At 37.1% G+C, this 17,863-nt stretch overlaps 1 protein-coding gene across 2 annotated transcripts in view; it reads right to left on the bottom strand.

The window, feature by feature from the left end:
* Positions 1-17,863, bottom strand: part of LOC124280132 (glutamate carboxypeptidase 2-like) — a 174,256-nt gene that overhangs the window by 141,300 nt on the left and 15,093 nt on the right. Inside the window, exon 1 of one of the 2 annotated variants that reach the window (XM_046716025.1) lies at positions 1,110-1,935. The exons of the other annotated variant lie outside the window; for it this stretch is intronic. Within the exon in view, the coding sequence (XP_046571981.1) occupies positions 1,110-1,126 (17 nt within the window). The 5' untranslated portion in view covers positions 1,127-1,935. Of the gene's footprint in view, positions 1-1,109; positions 1,936-17,863 lie in introns of those variants that run through there. 2 annotated transcript variants of the gene reach the window in all.

Below are 17,863 nucleotides of genomic sequence, written 5' to 3'. Positions count from 1 at the left end.
GATGTTAACAGAGACAACCATCATATCACACACTGGATGGTAACAGAAACAACCATCATATCACATGCTGGATGTTATCTTATCTTTATACCTGGCTATATATGGAACACACATTTGCTGCAGATATCCATCATGTCACTGGGTGCTAATAGAGTTAACCATTGTAGGTGTTAAAGGAATCTCTATCGTAATCATCATAATTCACTGTTTGTTCGTAGTTCAACACCACACTCAGTTTTCTAGATCTATGATGACAGTCTGTAAGTAAGCAAGTCTGGACCCGACAATCCAATGATTGACATCATGAGTGACAATCTAAGCATTCAAGATATGACTGCCTCTAAAGACAAGCATTGGTTGCTGATGACCAATTGTAACCTGGATCTTCACTGGCAGTTACATATCTAACACAGGTGGGTTGAGATAACCATCATATCACAAACTGGGTGCAAACGGAGATAACTTCATATCACACACTGGGCATTCCATGAATCATATCATCTAACTTGGCTATATGTTTAATGCAGATGTGTTTTGATAAAACTGATACAGGTGTTAACTGAATTATATCATCATAACATGACTATATGTTTAACACAGATGTGTTTTGATAAACCGATATGACACCTCAGGTGTTAACTGAATTATATCATCATAACATGACTATATGTTTAACACAGATGTGTTACGTCAGAACTGATATGACACCTCAGGTGTTAGCTGAATCATATCATCGTAACATGGCTATATGTTTAACACAGATGTGTTGTGACAGAACTGATATGACACCTCAAGTGTTAACTAAATCATATTACACTTGCTACATAATTATCATATGAATGGATATATGCCTAATCAAAATTGGCCTGGAATATGATCAATACAAACATGACCATGTTGGGTTCAAACGCTGTCATATGACCCATGATATGGCAATGTTGGACTCCTCTCCACCTGTTCTGCTGTCACCTTGATTTCCAGGAACTAAAGATAATAGGACAACATGACTTATAAAACCACATTTCATACCACATTTCAATGTTTTTGATCCACAAATCAATTAAGCCTCTAAAACACCTGTTGAATAAATAAATCTCAAGTTTACTCACAGTTCGGCAAAGAGCATGATTTTATGCCGTTGTTCCTCTGGAGATGTCCTCCCGGCTTAACACGAGTGCATCACTTCAGCAATATTTACACAGCACTACTGCAGTGAATCCAGACAAAATGTCAATCACCAGACTCAGATATTCAAGTGTCTTCGCTCTGTCACTGTTACAGAATCCTATTTAATAAAGCACATGAGTAATATTAAACTCCCCGATCGACCCAGGAAAGGCGCTATGTGTTAATAAGGCCGTACGGCGCCGGCCAACACGCTGCAGTGAGTGGCTCTGCTTCACTAACTCCGGCACAATCTCTCATTATGGTTATCAAATCCATGGACGCCTGGAATTACAGGTTGGATATAGGCCACAATGCAATTAGGTGCTTTTTTCATCACGACATTACACAGAAATGACTCGTGTTATGGAGATGAAGAACTACACCAACCAAACAGCTGCAAGGCAGGAGACACTTCTGAAGCAGCACCTAATCTAACAGGAAATTTCATCAAATTCATTGTATTTTGGTAAACAAGAGATGACATTGTGTTACTCGGAATGGAAGCAACAGCTGTTGGCTATAAAGAGGATATAGTGTGGGTAGTGGCCATGTGGAACTGTGATATACACCAGGCGGGATATATTGTCTAGAGAATACAGACATATATGGACGTCAACTCACTGTCAGCAACAGAGGAACTAAAAGTGCCAGACAGAAACATGGACACAGAGTGGCATTAATTGTTAAGCCCATAATTCTTTAAACAGTAATGCATAATCCTCGCAAAACATCCAAATGAAGGACGGACGTGGATTCAATGTTGTCCTAATACAACATTTGTGCGATATATATTCATTTGCTTAACTCCATCAAACTGGGAGAGAGACAGAAGTGGTGAATAATGTAAGCTGACTACAGCTATTGATACAATACAACAAACTGATACAATGTCTTAACACAATGTATCCAATAAATGCATCAACACAATGTATTGACAAATTATTTATCATCACAATGAATAAACATAATGTACAAACCAAACATATTGACACCATGCATCAACATAATATCTACTGACATGATGTATGACACATTGCCCCAAATCTTTGATTGTGATCATTATACACTACAGATTACACATGACGTATGGATGAAATTAACAACACAATGTGTCAAAACAGAAAATCAAAACAGTCTCAACACAATGGATTAACTTGCAGGATCAACACAATGTAATGACATAATCTACTAACAAAATGTATTAACATAATCCACCAACACAATGCATTGACAAAATCCATAAACAAAATGCATTGACATATGCATAATCTATCAACACAATACATAAAGACAGGTGCTTGTGGTTTTTGTGTCTATCTGATAATACAGGTGTTTGTGTCTATCTCATAATACAGGTGCTTGTGGCGGTTGTGTTTATCTGATAATACAGGTGCTTGTGACGGTTTTGTCTATCTGATAATACAGGTGCTTGTGGTGATTGTGTCTATCTGATAATACAGGTGTTTGTGTCTATCTCATAATACAGGTGCTTGTGGCGGTTGTGTCTATCTGATAATACAGGTGCTTGTGGTGATTGTGTCTATCTGATAATACAGGTGCTTGTGGTGGTTGTGCTATCTGTTAATACAGGTGCTTGTGTCTATCTGATAATACAGGTGGTTGTTTATCTGATAATACAGGTGCTTGTGGTGATTGTGTCTATCTGATAATACAGGTGCTTTGTGTCTATCTCATAATACAGTGCTTTGTTGTGTTTATCTGATCTGATAATAATACAGGTGCTTGTGGTGCTTGTGTCTATCTGATAATACAGGTGCTTGTGGTGGTTGTGTCTATCTGATAATACAGGTGCTTGTGGTGGTTGTGTTCTCTGATAATACTATCTGATCTGATAATACAGGTGCTATCTGTGGTGCTTGTGGCGGTTCTGTCTATCTGATAATACAGGTGCTAGTGGTGTTTGTGTCTATCTGATAATACAGGTGCTAATGGTGTTTCTGTCTATCTGATAATACAGGTGCTAGTGGCGGTTGGGTCTATCTGATAATACAGGTGCTTGTGGTGGTTGGGTCTATCTGATAATACAGGTGCTTGTGGTGGTTGGGTCTATCTGATAATACAGGTGCTTGTGGTGGTTGGGTCTATCTGATAATACAGGTGCTTGTGGTGGTTGGGTCTATCTGATAATACAGGTGCTTGTGGTGTTGTCTATCAGTGTGCTATGGTGATAATCTGACAGGTGCTTGTGGTGGTTGTGTCTATCTGATAATACAGGTGCTTGTGGTGGTTGGTAATACAGTCTATCTGATCTGATACAGGTGCTTGTACATCTGATAAATACAGGTGCTTGTGTGTGATAATACAGGTGCTTGTGGTGGTTGGGTCTATCTGATAATACAGGTGCTTGTGGTGGTGCTTGTGTCTATCTGATAATACAGGTGCTTGTGGTGGTTGGGTCTATCTGATAATACAGGTGCTTGTAGTGTTTGTGTCTATCTGATAATACAGGTGCTTGTGGTGGTTGGGTCTATCAGGTGATATCTGATAATACAGGTGCTTGTGGTGGTTGGGTCTATCTGATAATACAGGTGCTTGTGGTGGTTGGGTCTATCTGATAATACAGGTGCTTGTGGTGGTTGGGTCTATCTGATAAAACAGGTGCTTGTAGTGTTTGTGTCTATCAGATTATGCAGGTGCTAGTGGTGGTTGGGTCTATTTGAGAATACAGGTGCTTGTGGTGGTTGGGTCTATCTGATAATACAGGTGCTTGTGGTGGTTGGGTCTATCTGATAATACAGGTGCTTGTAGTGTTTGTGTCTATCAGATTATACAGGTGCTAGTGGTGGTTGGGTCTATTTGAGAATACAGGTGCTTGTGGTGGTTGGGTCTATCTGATAATACAGGTGCTTGTGGTGGTTGGGTCTATCTGATAATACAGGTGCTTGTGGTGGTTGGGTCTATCTGATAATACAGGTGCTTGTAGTGTTTGTGTCTATCAGATAATACAGGTGCTTGTGGTGGTTGGATTTATCTGGTAATACAGGTGCTTGTGGTGTTTGTGTCTATCAGATAATACAGGTGCTTGTGGTGGTTGGATTTATCTGGTAATACAGGTGCTTGTGGTGGTTGGGTCTATCTGATAATACAGGTGCTTGTGGCGGTTGGGTCTATCAGATAATACAGGTGCTTGTAGTGTTTGTGTCTATCTGATAATACAGGTGCTTGTGGTGGTTGGGTCTATCTGATAATACAAGTGCTTGTAGTGTTTGTGTCTATCGGATAATACAGGTGCTTGTGGTGGTTGGATTAATCTGGTAATACAGGTGCTAGTGGTGGTTGGGTCTATCTGAGAATACAGGTGCTTGTGGCGGTTGGGTCTATCTGATAATACAGGTGCTTGTGGTGGTTGGGTCTATCTGACAATACAGGTGCTTGTGGTGGTTGGGTCTATCTGATAATACAGGTGCTAGTGGTGGTTGGGTCTATCTGATAATACAGGTGCTAGTGGTGGTTGGGTCTATCTGATAATACAGGTGCTAGTGGTGGTTGGGTCTATCTGATAATACAGGTGCTAGTGGTGGTTGGGTCTATCTGATAATACAGGTGCTTGTGGTGGTTGGTGCTAGTGGTGGTTGGGTCTATCTGATAATACAGGTGCTAGTGGTGGTTGGGTCTATCAGATAATACAGGTGCTAGTGGTGGTTGTGTCTATCAGATAATACAGGTGCTGGTGGTGGTTGTGTCTATCAGATAATACAGGTGATAGTTGTTGGTGGAGGGATGGATTGTCTATCTGACAATACATGTGCTTGTGGTGGTTGTATCTATGTGATAATACAGGTGCTTGGGGTAGTTGTATCTATTTGATAATACAGGTGGTTGTGCTGGTTGTGCCTATCTGACAATACAGGTCTCTTGTTTTGGGTTTTTCTATCTGACACATTGTCAATTATGCTTATACCACTGTGGCTGCCTCTAACACAATGTCCTCTACAAGACCAGTTCTGCAAATACCAGCTTTAAAGCTCATATGTAGGTGTTGATTCTGAACTTCTGTTATTTGTTATGATTGACTGAGTGAACCACATTCTGTGCCTTCTGTGTGTTGAGCATATTGACTGGCTTGACAACGCAAAGGAAATATGCAAAAGTATTATTCTAAAGAGTTGATGCAACAGGTGTCTGTCCTGAATGGTATCAATTCCATGACCAAATATGGCAACAGGTGTTGCACTTATTAATATCGACCTCACTTAAGCTAACCCTTCTCATGATTGACAGAAAAACCAAAAAAAACACACACACACCAAAAAACAGATGCTAAAACATACATCATTTGATATGTAAACTTTGTTGAGCATTCAAATATTCTATAAATTCAACAGTTTTACATATTTATCGTATTTGTACAGCAAAGCCCTCCCAAATGCCAAACATGAAATTTTTGACCACAATTCCAAACCTATATATAGTATAATACTACTTTTCAAAATGGCCCCAAATAAACCAAAAAGTTAAACATCATGATATCTATTTATTAGTTCAACAACATTTGGTCCACATCAACAATAATTTTCACTTAGATGATAATGATACATAATGAACACTGAACAAAAACCTTTTCCACACAACCAATATTCAGTGCTTTGATGCATTACCAGACAGGAGGCACTCAACATTAATCCCCGCCTTGTCATTGTTACACCGAGAGACGTACATTGCGGCAGTAACGATGGCCAGGTGGGAAATTCTGTAATTGTATCGGCAATGTATTGATTGAACCAAGGCAGTAAATGACAGCGAGTGAGTGGTAGGAAAATAGTATCAGGTATTTCATTGTTATTGATTTACAGCGTCACTCAGCATCATCTGAATCACTTTATTAAACCAATAATGGAACTGCTCCATATTTCCAATATTTAGTACTGAATGTTTTTCATCATTTGCAAAAGAACCCTTGGGATCGCTGTGTGCAGGAACACGACTCACGTTTTAGTTTTTGAAGGTAAAGTGATATCATTTAATCAGAGTCATGTTCATGATGGCTTCCACAGTACACCCTGCTTCTAGATGATGAAATCACATACCATACAGAAATAAAGATCAACTTAAAAGTGACATTAAAAGTATCGCATAATTTAGATGATGGAAGACTGCCATCTACTGTTGGTCATAAAAGCCAGTTTAATAGCCATGGCTATAGTTGTAATTACACTGACATTTGGAAGATGCGTCGTGACTCACATCTCAATATGTCGGCAACATTAAAGGCGAAACGATGTCTCTGAACGAAGATAATTAATAGAAAAATTGTTTGTTGAATTTTATTTTAAAAATATGATAAATAGAAGCCAAGAGAGATAATACTTTTCAAAAACTGAAACTGCAATGATCTAGACTTGCGACATAGACTTGCAGAGACTGTGTAGGACTGTTTCAGGGTCTTCATGGCAAACCAAGTTAGGTAAATCAAGTGAGTGAGTGAGTGAGTGAGTGAGTGAGTGAGTGAGTGAGTGAGTGAGTGAGTGAATGAGTGAAAGTGAGTGAGTGAGTGAAAGTGAGTGAGTGAGTGAGTGAGTGAAAGTGAGTGAGTGAGTGAAAGTGAGTGAGTGTGTGAAAGTGTGTGAAAGTGTGTGAAAGTGAGTGAGTGAGTGAGTGAGTGAGTGAGTGAGTGAGTGAGTGAGTGAGTGAGTGAGTGAGTGAGTGAGTGAGTGAGTTGCGTCTTAGCAATTTTCCAGCAATTTCACAGCAGGGGACACCAGAAATTGGCTTCACACACAGTGCACATGTGGGGAATCGAACCTGGGTCTTCGGCAAGAGGAGTGAATGCCTTAACCACTAGGCTACCCTACCACCCCTATAAATCATGATGCACACTTGTGCGTAAATGATGCAGCCCCACTTATGTACCGATATCTGTTGCCCACATGTGTTTGATCAGCTTCTAATAACAGTGCACACGAGACCGTACTTATTTGAAAAATAGGTGGATGTCACATCACATACACTTTTATCACAGATATTTTGGGTGTATCCAAACACACCATTTATGTACATGTAGGAAGCAGACCTATCTGGTTTCAGAATCAACCATAAACAGCCTTGTCAGGGTAATCCTTAAAACACATTTGAGCTTCATACTGTCATGTGAGACCTGCCTAGACGGAATACCTAATTTGTTACGTTGGATGAAGATAAAAGTGTAGAAATATTTTGTGTTAAATTTTGAATAAAGGAATTAAAAATTTGAAACTTATTGTACAAAGTCTTAACCTTTTAAATAATAATGTTGGTGTTAGAAGTGACGGCACAAATACGTTATGGTTATCACCATGTGACTGGTCGGTAGATTTAATATTTCAGGGGGAAGGGGAAGGTACTGGCAGTTACCACTCAGGTCAAGGTCATCACAAGCTACAGTACACTCCAACACCTAGTCAGTCTCACAGTCCCTGAACCACATATGAAATTCCTTACTGCCTAGCCCTCCCTGCCGTGCGCCTAGTGGCTAAAGCCCCAAATGAAGCAAGTCTTCCTAGTGGCAACTCACTGCAAGAGTTATATACTCCCCAGGGAGTTGAGATTGCTAATACGATGTGCAGTTGATATTGACATCCAATGATCGAGGGAAAAAATACCAGCGCCTTGAGCATGCACTAGTGCGTGGATATGTGCGCTATATAAATATCCTATAATAATAATATTAAAAAAATCGGTTTATTTGTTACTATCAAAATATATATTCAGCGACTAAGCGGTAGTCTATCCATCACCATGCTAAATAATTACATAAGAGACTTGAATACGTTATTTTCTAACATACTTCTAGGATCTATGTCCCTGAATCCTTGCGTTTACTAACAACGAAGTCAGCTAATTGCTTATATCTTACCCACAATCATTCTGTTTTACCAGTAAAGTCAACACAACACTTCTATATCTCTGTTACATCAACAAAGTCAAATTTAATTTTATGTATATTACGACAATCCTTCTGTTTCACACAAAAACATTCATATTTTCATGTTCAATTTACCTTCAAACAGCCAAATTCCTCAAATATAAGTTTATAAATCAAATACGATTTCATCAGAATTCCATAAAGATAAAAACATGACACTTAATATCATGATCAAACTAACATCTAAATGTGTCTCATGACAAGAAAAAACTTTTCACATCAGGAATAAACAACAAAGGAATAACAATACTGATCAGAAGGAAAATTAACGAGACGATACATAAGAAAAGGCAATGAGTTCAGCACGCAATTCAGTCTTCATCGAGAGTGTGGTGAACAATAACTCATTGATCAGTCGAGCATTAACTGTGTCCGCTGATTTCTCGGTCCGTGCGACGCGGAAACATGAGCGACATCATACAATACTAGACAAACAAGCAGCGCTGAATAATAGATTGGTCAGCATCAACGATCTATTCATGTTTCCTGTGAAGCAATTGCCTTCCTTAGCCATTAGCGATGAAGGTTAATTGTGTGATTAAACATGCAGAACGCTGTTTACACTGGTGATATGATGGGATACACATGGATGGCTGTCTTGACACGGGTTCTGTGATGAACTGGACATCAAGAGGAATCATATGAATATCGATGGAATGTTATCTCCCCTCGCACACAGCAACGCTTTAATTCATCGAGCAGGAATATATTACCGATCGGCTGAAGATAACCAAGTGGATAAAGTGTTGGCTTATTTGTGTTTTAAGCTAAGGTCTGGGTTCAGTTTCTCACATGGTACAGTGTGAAGGTCATTTCTTGTGATGAAATATAGTTAAAATTGTTTCAAAAACATTCATTCACTGAAATTTAAATAAATGGCTGTATCATAACATTATTCAATTTGGTTGGTGTGGGATAACCTGAGAAATGATTTAAGTGTGTGAGTGGGTGGTCTAGTCAGTGAGAAAAATGAATGTATCATACAAACATAATTTTTAAAATATTTCATGATGAGTTCCCTCTTAGTGTTACATTGTCATAGTGGAGACATTACTGAAATTAGTTCAACATAAACTTTGTTTGTTTCTGATATTCATGATAATAATAACTTTACTGTGAACACAAAATACAGACAAATCCAATTTGTCATGAATGTTTTCCATGAAATCTCAAACTTGTATCTCATTTTGGAAGGAAAATATATCAAAATGCATGAAATATGTTTGAGGAAAAAAAACATTTGCAATACAGAATCATCTATCTTATTTTAATATTCAAAACATGAAGTCTTAATTTTGAAAAAGCAGTTCAATATTTCTCCTATATATTTGGATATTTGCTGAAATGGCAAAGAGTAATATATCGGTTTGGGGATGTAACTAAAATGCACTAAATGCAACAAAAATATATATTTTTCATAATAAATAATTTTAAAATATCAACAATCTGAAGCAGGAAACACTCTAGCTGTGATTTTGTTATTCCAACACTATCTTTTGTGAGTGTTCGCTCAATTTGACTGAATTAAATTCACTGAATTGATACAGGAGTCCAAATGTAATCAGGGAACAGAATGTACCACGCTCTCCGACAACGTAACATTTAACGAGGATGCTACTTCTTTTACAATTATCTTCATGACATTGCCAACTATCTTTCAAAGCATTCACTATTGATAGGAACTCAACATTCCTGAAGTATTCTGCAGAAACGTATGTGTTGCCATTGTAGCAGGGCGTGAAGTCATCCCACAGATGACATCCTTACCTTGTCAGCTTGCCGGAACTCGGAAAATTTATGGCCGCTACATTGGCTCCCAACGTGGGGCTGAGCACGTTCATATAAAATTTGAGCAAAATAAGTCTCAGTACCAAACAATGCGGCTTGGGACGTGCCTTCTGTTATCAGGGGAGTATGTAGCAGGGCTTGGAGTCATCCCACAGATATATCCTTACCTTGTCAGCTTGCTGACGGGGTTAACCTCTTTGGTCATGTGGACAAGGCGTCCGACTTCGGATTAGAAGGTCCGTGGTTCGAATCCCAGCACGGAACTTGGAAAATTTATGGCCGCTACATTGGCGCCCAACGTGGGGCTGAGCACGTTCATATAAAATTTGAGCAAAATAAGTCTCAGTACCAAACAATGCAGCTTGGGACATGCCTTCTGTTATCAGGGGAGTATGTAGCAGGGCGTGGAGTCATCCCACAGATGACATCCTTACCTTGTCAGCTTGTTGACGGGGTTAACCTCTTTGGTCATGTGGACAAGGCGTCCGACTTCGGATTAGAAGGTCCGTGGAAGCTGCAGTGACTGAGTGGGTCAGGTGACATGTTACACTATAAATATATTACTGACACGGTTTCATCGACATATAGACCTAGACACTCGGGTTACTTCCTGTCATACCCGTGAAGATCCGGGTTAGAATTGGTCTTCAGTAACCCATGCTTGTCGTTAAAGGCCACTAATGGGATCGGGTGGTCAGGCTCACTGACTTGGTTGACAAATGTCATCGGTTCCCAATTGTGTAGATCTATGTCCATGCTGTTGATCACTGGATTGTCTGGTCCAGACTCGATTATTTACAGACCACTGCCGCAAAGCTGAAATATTGCTGAGTGCGGCGTTAAACAACAAACCAACTACTTCCCATCAGGGAGGAAATCTGTTATTTTGATTTGAACACTGGATATGGTCAGGAACTGTCCAAAGGCTACAGACTAATCACAGCTGTACTGTTGTGATTATACTGAGGAGAAGGTGTCCGAGTTAATCGAGGTAATCAGTTGTATACAGTTGTCTGCTGAGACTGATTGGAGACACAGGAAAAGATCAGAGATTAACAGTTCATTACAAATACTGTTGTGCACAGAGGATATAAAGACCAGATGTGAGTTGGCTATATACGTCAGATCATCAAAAGCATTGTTACAATTTTCAATTTTTAAATGAAGAGATACCCAGCAATGGCCAGGACTTATTGATCAGTCAGCTATCTCAGTTCGTTGTTGCTATATGCATCAGTTCGTTGTTGCTATATCCATCAGTTTGTTGTTGCTATATCCATCAGTTCATTGTTGCTATACCCATCAGTTCATTGTAAGTACCGGTATGTTTGTTTTTAATGTAGTTCATTGCATCTGTCTAAACATGGTCATTACCGACTTCAATAAGTCACACAGGCCATGAAACATATTTTTTCCCTCCGAGACTTTCTTTAACACAAAAGCCCTAAACGAAGCTGTGTGAGGTCTAGATATTTCTTGGCTGCCATCTTACTGGGGCTCCTTTCTCTGTTTGTTTGTTTCTTTCAAAATAATATATACTGTCAGATATTAGTCTAAATTCAAATATAAGGGTTAAATTAGATGAATTAAGAATATTGTTTACTTAAAAATGTTTAATAAAAACATGATTATTGTGAAATGATACATATACCTTCTCTTGTGGTTCATTTCTGGCAAATATGCAGTTTGCAAATTGGAAACACGAACATTGAACAAACTTTATGGATAACAACTTAGATGGAAACACGAACATTGAACAAACTTTATGGATAACAACTTAGATGGAAACACGAACATTGAACAAACTTAATGGATAACAACTTAGATGGAAACACGAACATTGAACAAACTTTATGGATAACAACTTAGATGGAAACACAAACATTGAACAAACTTTATGGATAACAACTTAGATGGAAACACGAACATTGAACAAACTTTATGGATAACAACTTAGATGGAAACACGAACATTGAACAAACTTAATGGATAACAACTTAGATGGAAACACGAACATTGAACAAACTTTTGGATAACAACTTAGATGGAAACACAAACATTGAACAAACTTTATGGATAACAACTTAGATGGAAACACAAACATTGAACAAACTTTATGGATAACAACTTAGATGGAAACACGAACATTGAACAAACTTTATGGATAACAACTTAGATGGAAACACGAACATTGAACAAACTTAATGGATAACAACTTAGATGGAAACACGAACATTGAACAAACTTTATGGATAACAACTTAGATGGAAACACAAACATTGAACAAACTTTTTGGATAACAACTTAGATGGAAACACAAACATTGAACAAACTTTATGGATAACAACTTAGATGGAAACACGAACATTGAACAAACTTTATGGATAACAACTTAGATGGAAACACAAACATTGAACAAACTTTATGGATAACAACTTAGATGGAAACACGAACATTGAACAAACTTTATGGATAACACATTAGATGGAAACACAAACATTGAACAAACTTTATGGATAACAACTTAGATGGAAACACGAACATTGAACAAACTTTATGGATAACAACTTAGATGGAAACACAAACATTGAACAAACTTTATGGATAACAACTTAGATGGAAACACGAACATTGAACAAACTTTATGGATAACAACTTAGATGGAAACACAAACATTGAACAAACTTTATGGATAACAACTTAGATGGAAACACAAACATTGAACAAACTTTATGGATAACAACTTAGATGGAAACACAAACATTGAACAAACTTTATGGATAACAACTTAGATGGAAACACAAACATTGAACAAACTTTATGGATAACAACTTAGATGGAAACACAAACATTGAACAAACTTTATGGATAACAACTTAGATGGAAACACAAACATTGAACAAACTTTATGGATAACAACTTAGATGGAAACACAAACATTGAACAAACTTTATGGATAACAACTTAGATGGAAACACAAACATTGAACAAACTTTATGGATAACAACTTAGATGGAAACACGAACATTGAACAAACTTTATGGATAACAACTTAGATGGAAACACAAACATTGAACAAACTTTATGGATAACAACTTAGATGGAAACACAAACATTGAACAAACTTTATGGATAACAACTTAGATGGAAACACAAACATTGAACAAACTTTATGGATAACAACTTAGATGGAAACACAAACATTGAACAAACTTTATGGATAACAACTTAGATGGAAACACAAACATTGAACAAACTTTATGGATAACAACTTAGATGGAAACACAAACATTGAACAAACTTTATGGATAACAACTTAGATGGAAACACAAACATTGAACAAACTTTATGGATAACAACTTAGATGGAAACACAAACATTGAACAAACTTTATGGATAACAACTTAGATGGAAACACAAACATTGAACAAACTTTATGGATAACAACTTAGATGGAAACACAAACATTGAACAAACTTTATGGATAACAACTTAGATGGAAACACAAACATTGAACAAACTTTATGGATAACAACTTAGATGGAAACACAAACATTGAACAAACTTTATGGATAACAACTTAGATGGAAACACAAACATTGAACAAACTTTTTATGGATAACAACTTAGATGGAAACACAAACATTGAACAAACTTTATGGATAACAACTTAGATGGAAACACGAACATTGAACAAACTTTATGGATAACAACTTAGATGGAAACACAAACATTGAACAAACTTTATGGATAACAACTTAGATGGAAACACGAACATTGAACAAACTTTATGGATAACAACTTAGATGGAAACACAAACATTGAACAAACTTTATGGATAACAACTTAGATGGAAACACGAACATTGAACAAACTTTATGGATAACAACTTAGATGGAAACACGAACATTGAACAAACTTTATGGATAACAACTTAGATGGAAACACGAACATTGAACAAACTTTATGGATAACAACTTAGATGGAAACACAAACATTGAACAAACTTTATGGATAACAACTTAGATGGAAACACAAACATTGAACAAACTTTTATGGATAACAACTTAGATGGAAACACGAACATTGAACAAACTTTATGGATAACAACTTAGATGGAAACACAAACATTGAACAAACTTTATGGATAACAACTTAGATGGAAACACAAACATTGAACAAACTTTATGGATAACAACTTAGATGGAAACACAAACATTGAACAAACTTTATGGATAACAACTTAGATGGAAACACAAACATTGAACAAACTTTATGGATAACAACTTAGATGGAAACACAAACATTGAACAAACTTTATGGATAACAACTTAGATGGAAACACAAACATTGAACAAACTTTATGGATAACAACTTAGATGGAAACACGAACATTGAACAAACTTTATGGATAACAACTTAGATGGAAACACAAACATTGAACAAACTTTATGGATAACAACTTAGATGGAAACACAAACATTGAACAAACTTTATGGATAACAACTTAGATGGAAACACAAACATTGAACAAACTTTATGGATAACAACTTAGATGGAAACACAAACATTGAACAAACTTTATGGATAACAACTTAGATGGAAACACAAACATTGAACAAACTTTATGGATAACAACTTAGATGGAAACACAAACATTGAACAAACTTTATGGATAACAACTTAGATGGAAACACAAACATTGAACAAACTTTATGGATAACAACTTAGATGGAAACACAAACATTGAACAAACTTTATGGATAACAACTTAGATGGAAACACTAACATTGAACAAACTTTATGGATAACAACTTAGATGGAAACACAAACATTGAACAAACTTTATGGATAACAACTTAGATGGAAACACAAACATTGAACAAACTTTATGGATAACAACTTAGATGGAAACACGAACATTTGAAATTGACACTTGAAAACTGACACCAAGCAGTGCTTGTGATGGGTACCAAGAAGGTCAATGCCAGATCAGAAGTAGATCCAATTAAACATAAACATCTAATCTCTCCACCAGTTATTAACATGAAACATGAAATACATGCAACTAGCACTGAGAAAAGATGTGACTTGCAGGCAAGTTACTAAAATCACTACCAAAAAAAATAAAACCTAATGGAAATCTTTCAGAACATTATGCTTTTTAAAATGTTGTATACAATACAGTTTATCTGTGTCCTGCATACCACAGTGGCTTGTCCCGAACACCCTCCAGTTCCTCAATCCCATGCCCCGAAATAGCGGTCTCACTCAGCAGGATGCGCTGGTGATTGAGGGGCCTCTTCAGTGAGTTTGGCTCAAAGCACTGATCGGTCACATGGTCACATGGTCACATGGTCACATGGACACATGGACACATGGACACATGGCATCTGAGTAAACAATCAAGCCACAGAGATGTCATGTAGCTCACCTTCACCAAAATGAATCTTACATTTTAAGAAGCTGCATTAAATTTGATATAGAAGAAATGAATCTGTTACAAACATGTTCCATATGAAATAGTGTCATCTACAAAAGAGTGCCAATAAATATGAATAACGCCATCATAAAATACGTTATATCATGTGTAGGTCTTACTGGCCACAGTCACGGCCTTGTGATCATCTTAACCAAAACTTAAACATTGGCTTAGTTGGTGCTAACACTAGCTCTGCTTCCTCTCACATTTGGCTGACATGCTATGCTTTACTTGAAATAGTTATAAAAGACATTAAACCAAATTTTATCATTTACTCAAGCCGAAGTGTTATACTACAGCTAAAATACAGTTCAAGGTGGCATTAAATCAAACTCACTCACTCACTCTGACATAATACTAACAGAAGTGATCCATCTGTTCAACCCTCAGACATCAGTCAATAAGCTCAATATAGTTGAATACCAATTCTACCAATTCTTAGAAACCATTGCAGTTCAACCACAAGAAACGCTGTCCTAAATCTAAAGCAATTCTATGGAAATGAAAACAAACCCCAAAAATTGTCACAAAAAAGACAAAAGTGAGCCTAATTCAATTCACTGAATTTGAAATATGAAATTGACCCTAATCAGATACTGTCACAGCATGTGTAAGCAGACCATTGAAACATGAACAAAAATAGCCACATTCATCATACAGTTGGAGAGTTATGGTTTTACAAAGTTTGTGTAACGAGGATGAAAAACTGTGGCCCCTATGTCTGCAGAAGAATAATGGTCCACTAAATATACAGACAACTGTCACTATGACTGAAGCCGTTGATAAACAACTTATACCCCAGTCTTCAGCCGGGATTTACCCACTGCTGCTACACGACTTTTATCATTCATGAAGACATCCATCAGGATACAAACTATTCATGAATTCAGTTACAAAAAAAAATTAAAATTCGAGATTGTCTCCTAAACTAATGAATAATATCAATAAATACAGAAACTGCAATCATAAAGAGTTCTCTTTAAAAGAATGCCTCAAGAAAGAAAATTGTTTAAACCTTCTGCACTTTCAAATGTCTCTTAAACAAGCTGTTTTTATTTCTATTTCAAGACTGTAAAATGTGTTTTGCTACATTGTCTTACTTCCTGTTTCTTGGAATAGCGCCCCCATGTGCGTCATGGACAACCTCTTCAGTAGCAAGCTCCCCTTTACCTTCAGACTCCGACAACATATTGATCCAACATCAATACATCAAGGAAGCTCTCGTACAATCTCTTTACGACATCAGATTCAATCTTCTTGATACATTCATATAAAAAAAGCAAAACAATTCTGTGCCAAGTAAGTTTTTAAATTTTGAATTAGTCGTAAACTCCATGAATTGTGATTGTCATCTCCAGAAGTGGACTGAATGAGATGAGTGGAAGGAGCTCAGCAAGCAGTTATCCTGGCTCCATCATCACTGCTCTGTTTGTAGGCGATATGCAATGAAGCAATTACAGCACTGATATCTGATAAGCTGGCAGCCATGCAGGTTTGCTCTATCTCAACAGCTGTTGAGGTAGCAAAAGTAATGTAAGTCCCCATGGTCCCTAGTATGGTGATCTCCCTTCAGTTGTTGGCGATCTCTAGCCACTTTTTCATATTGTATTGTCCAATTAGTGCTATTTGTTTTAACTTTCTTCAAAATGTGATATTCTAGTTGTTTTACTGTCCTTCGTCAGCAGGTTTTTATAATTTCTATATATATTCTATTTCCATGTCAAATGTTCTCGTCACGATATGGCTGCAATATTGCCGATGTGACGTTAAATAATAACTCACTCACTCACTCAACAGCTGATGCATCTTCGCAATAATACCACAGATTTTCTGTAGAACCTCCACATAACATATTGTTAATGCTACTCAGAGGAAGTTAAGAAAACTCATAACCAATACAGTTAAAGGTCACATGAAACCAAAAAATCAAACATAATTAAAACACAATTATCACTTATTCACGACATATAATATACATTGCTGGTTATGAAAAAACATATAAACAAAATTATAAGCGTACAATCGTAAATCAAAAGTGCAATATTGTGTACTTGGGTTTACTTCCCAAGAAACGAAGCAGCCAGGATACCGAACCCAGTCAGAGCGGCTGGGTGTGCACTCAAGTGTAACGGCTGGTTCATTTGCAGATGTCCTCACGGCTCATTGTGTGTGTATATATAGAGATGTTGGGTTTTGTAAATACATGCTCATTTTTTGTGTATAACATTTTGCAGTCAACAGACATCATAACATGTCATGTGTTCAAGTATCACACCTGCCTGTCTGTGTAATTACATAATGTCACAGAGACCGAACTCGGGCCATAAATCAATGCATTTTGTTTATGGTGTATAGCCTGATTGGTGTTAAGTTCAAATTGCATGTGGTCAGTGATCGCAGTTGTGTATTGAATATTGTCATTAGCAGACAGGCAGGCAGACACACAGGTGTCAATAAAACAAGACATTGAGTTTTGTCTGTGACAACGACATATCTATATCACA

This window comes from Haliotis rubra, unplaced genomic scaffold, assembly GCF_003918875.1.
Source record: "Haliotis rubra isolate DU_JTF1 unplaced genomic scaffold, ASM391887v1 Scf260, whole genome shotgun sequence".
Taxonomy (NCBI): domain Eukaryota; kingdom Metazoa; phylum Mollusca; class Gastropoda; order Lepetellida; family Haliotidae; genus Haliotis; species Haliotis rubra.
This window is presented reverse-complemented; position numbering and strand designations above follow the sequence as displayed.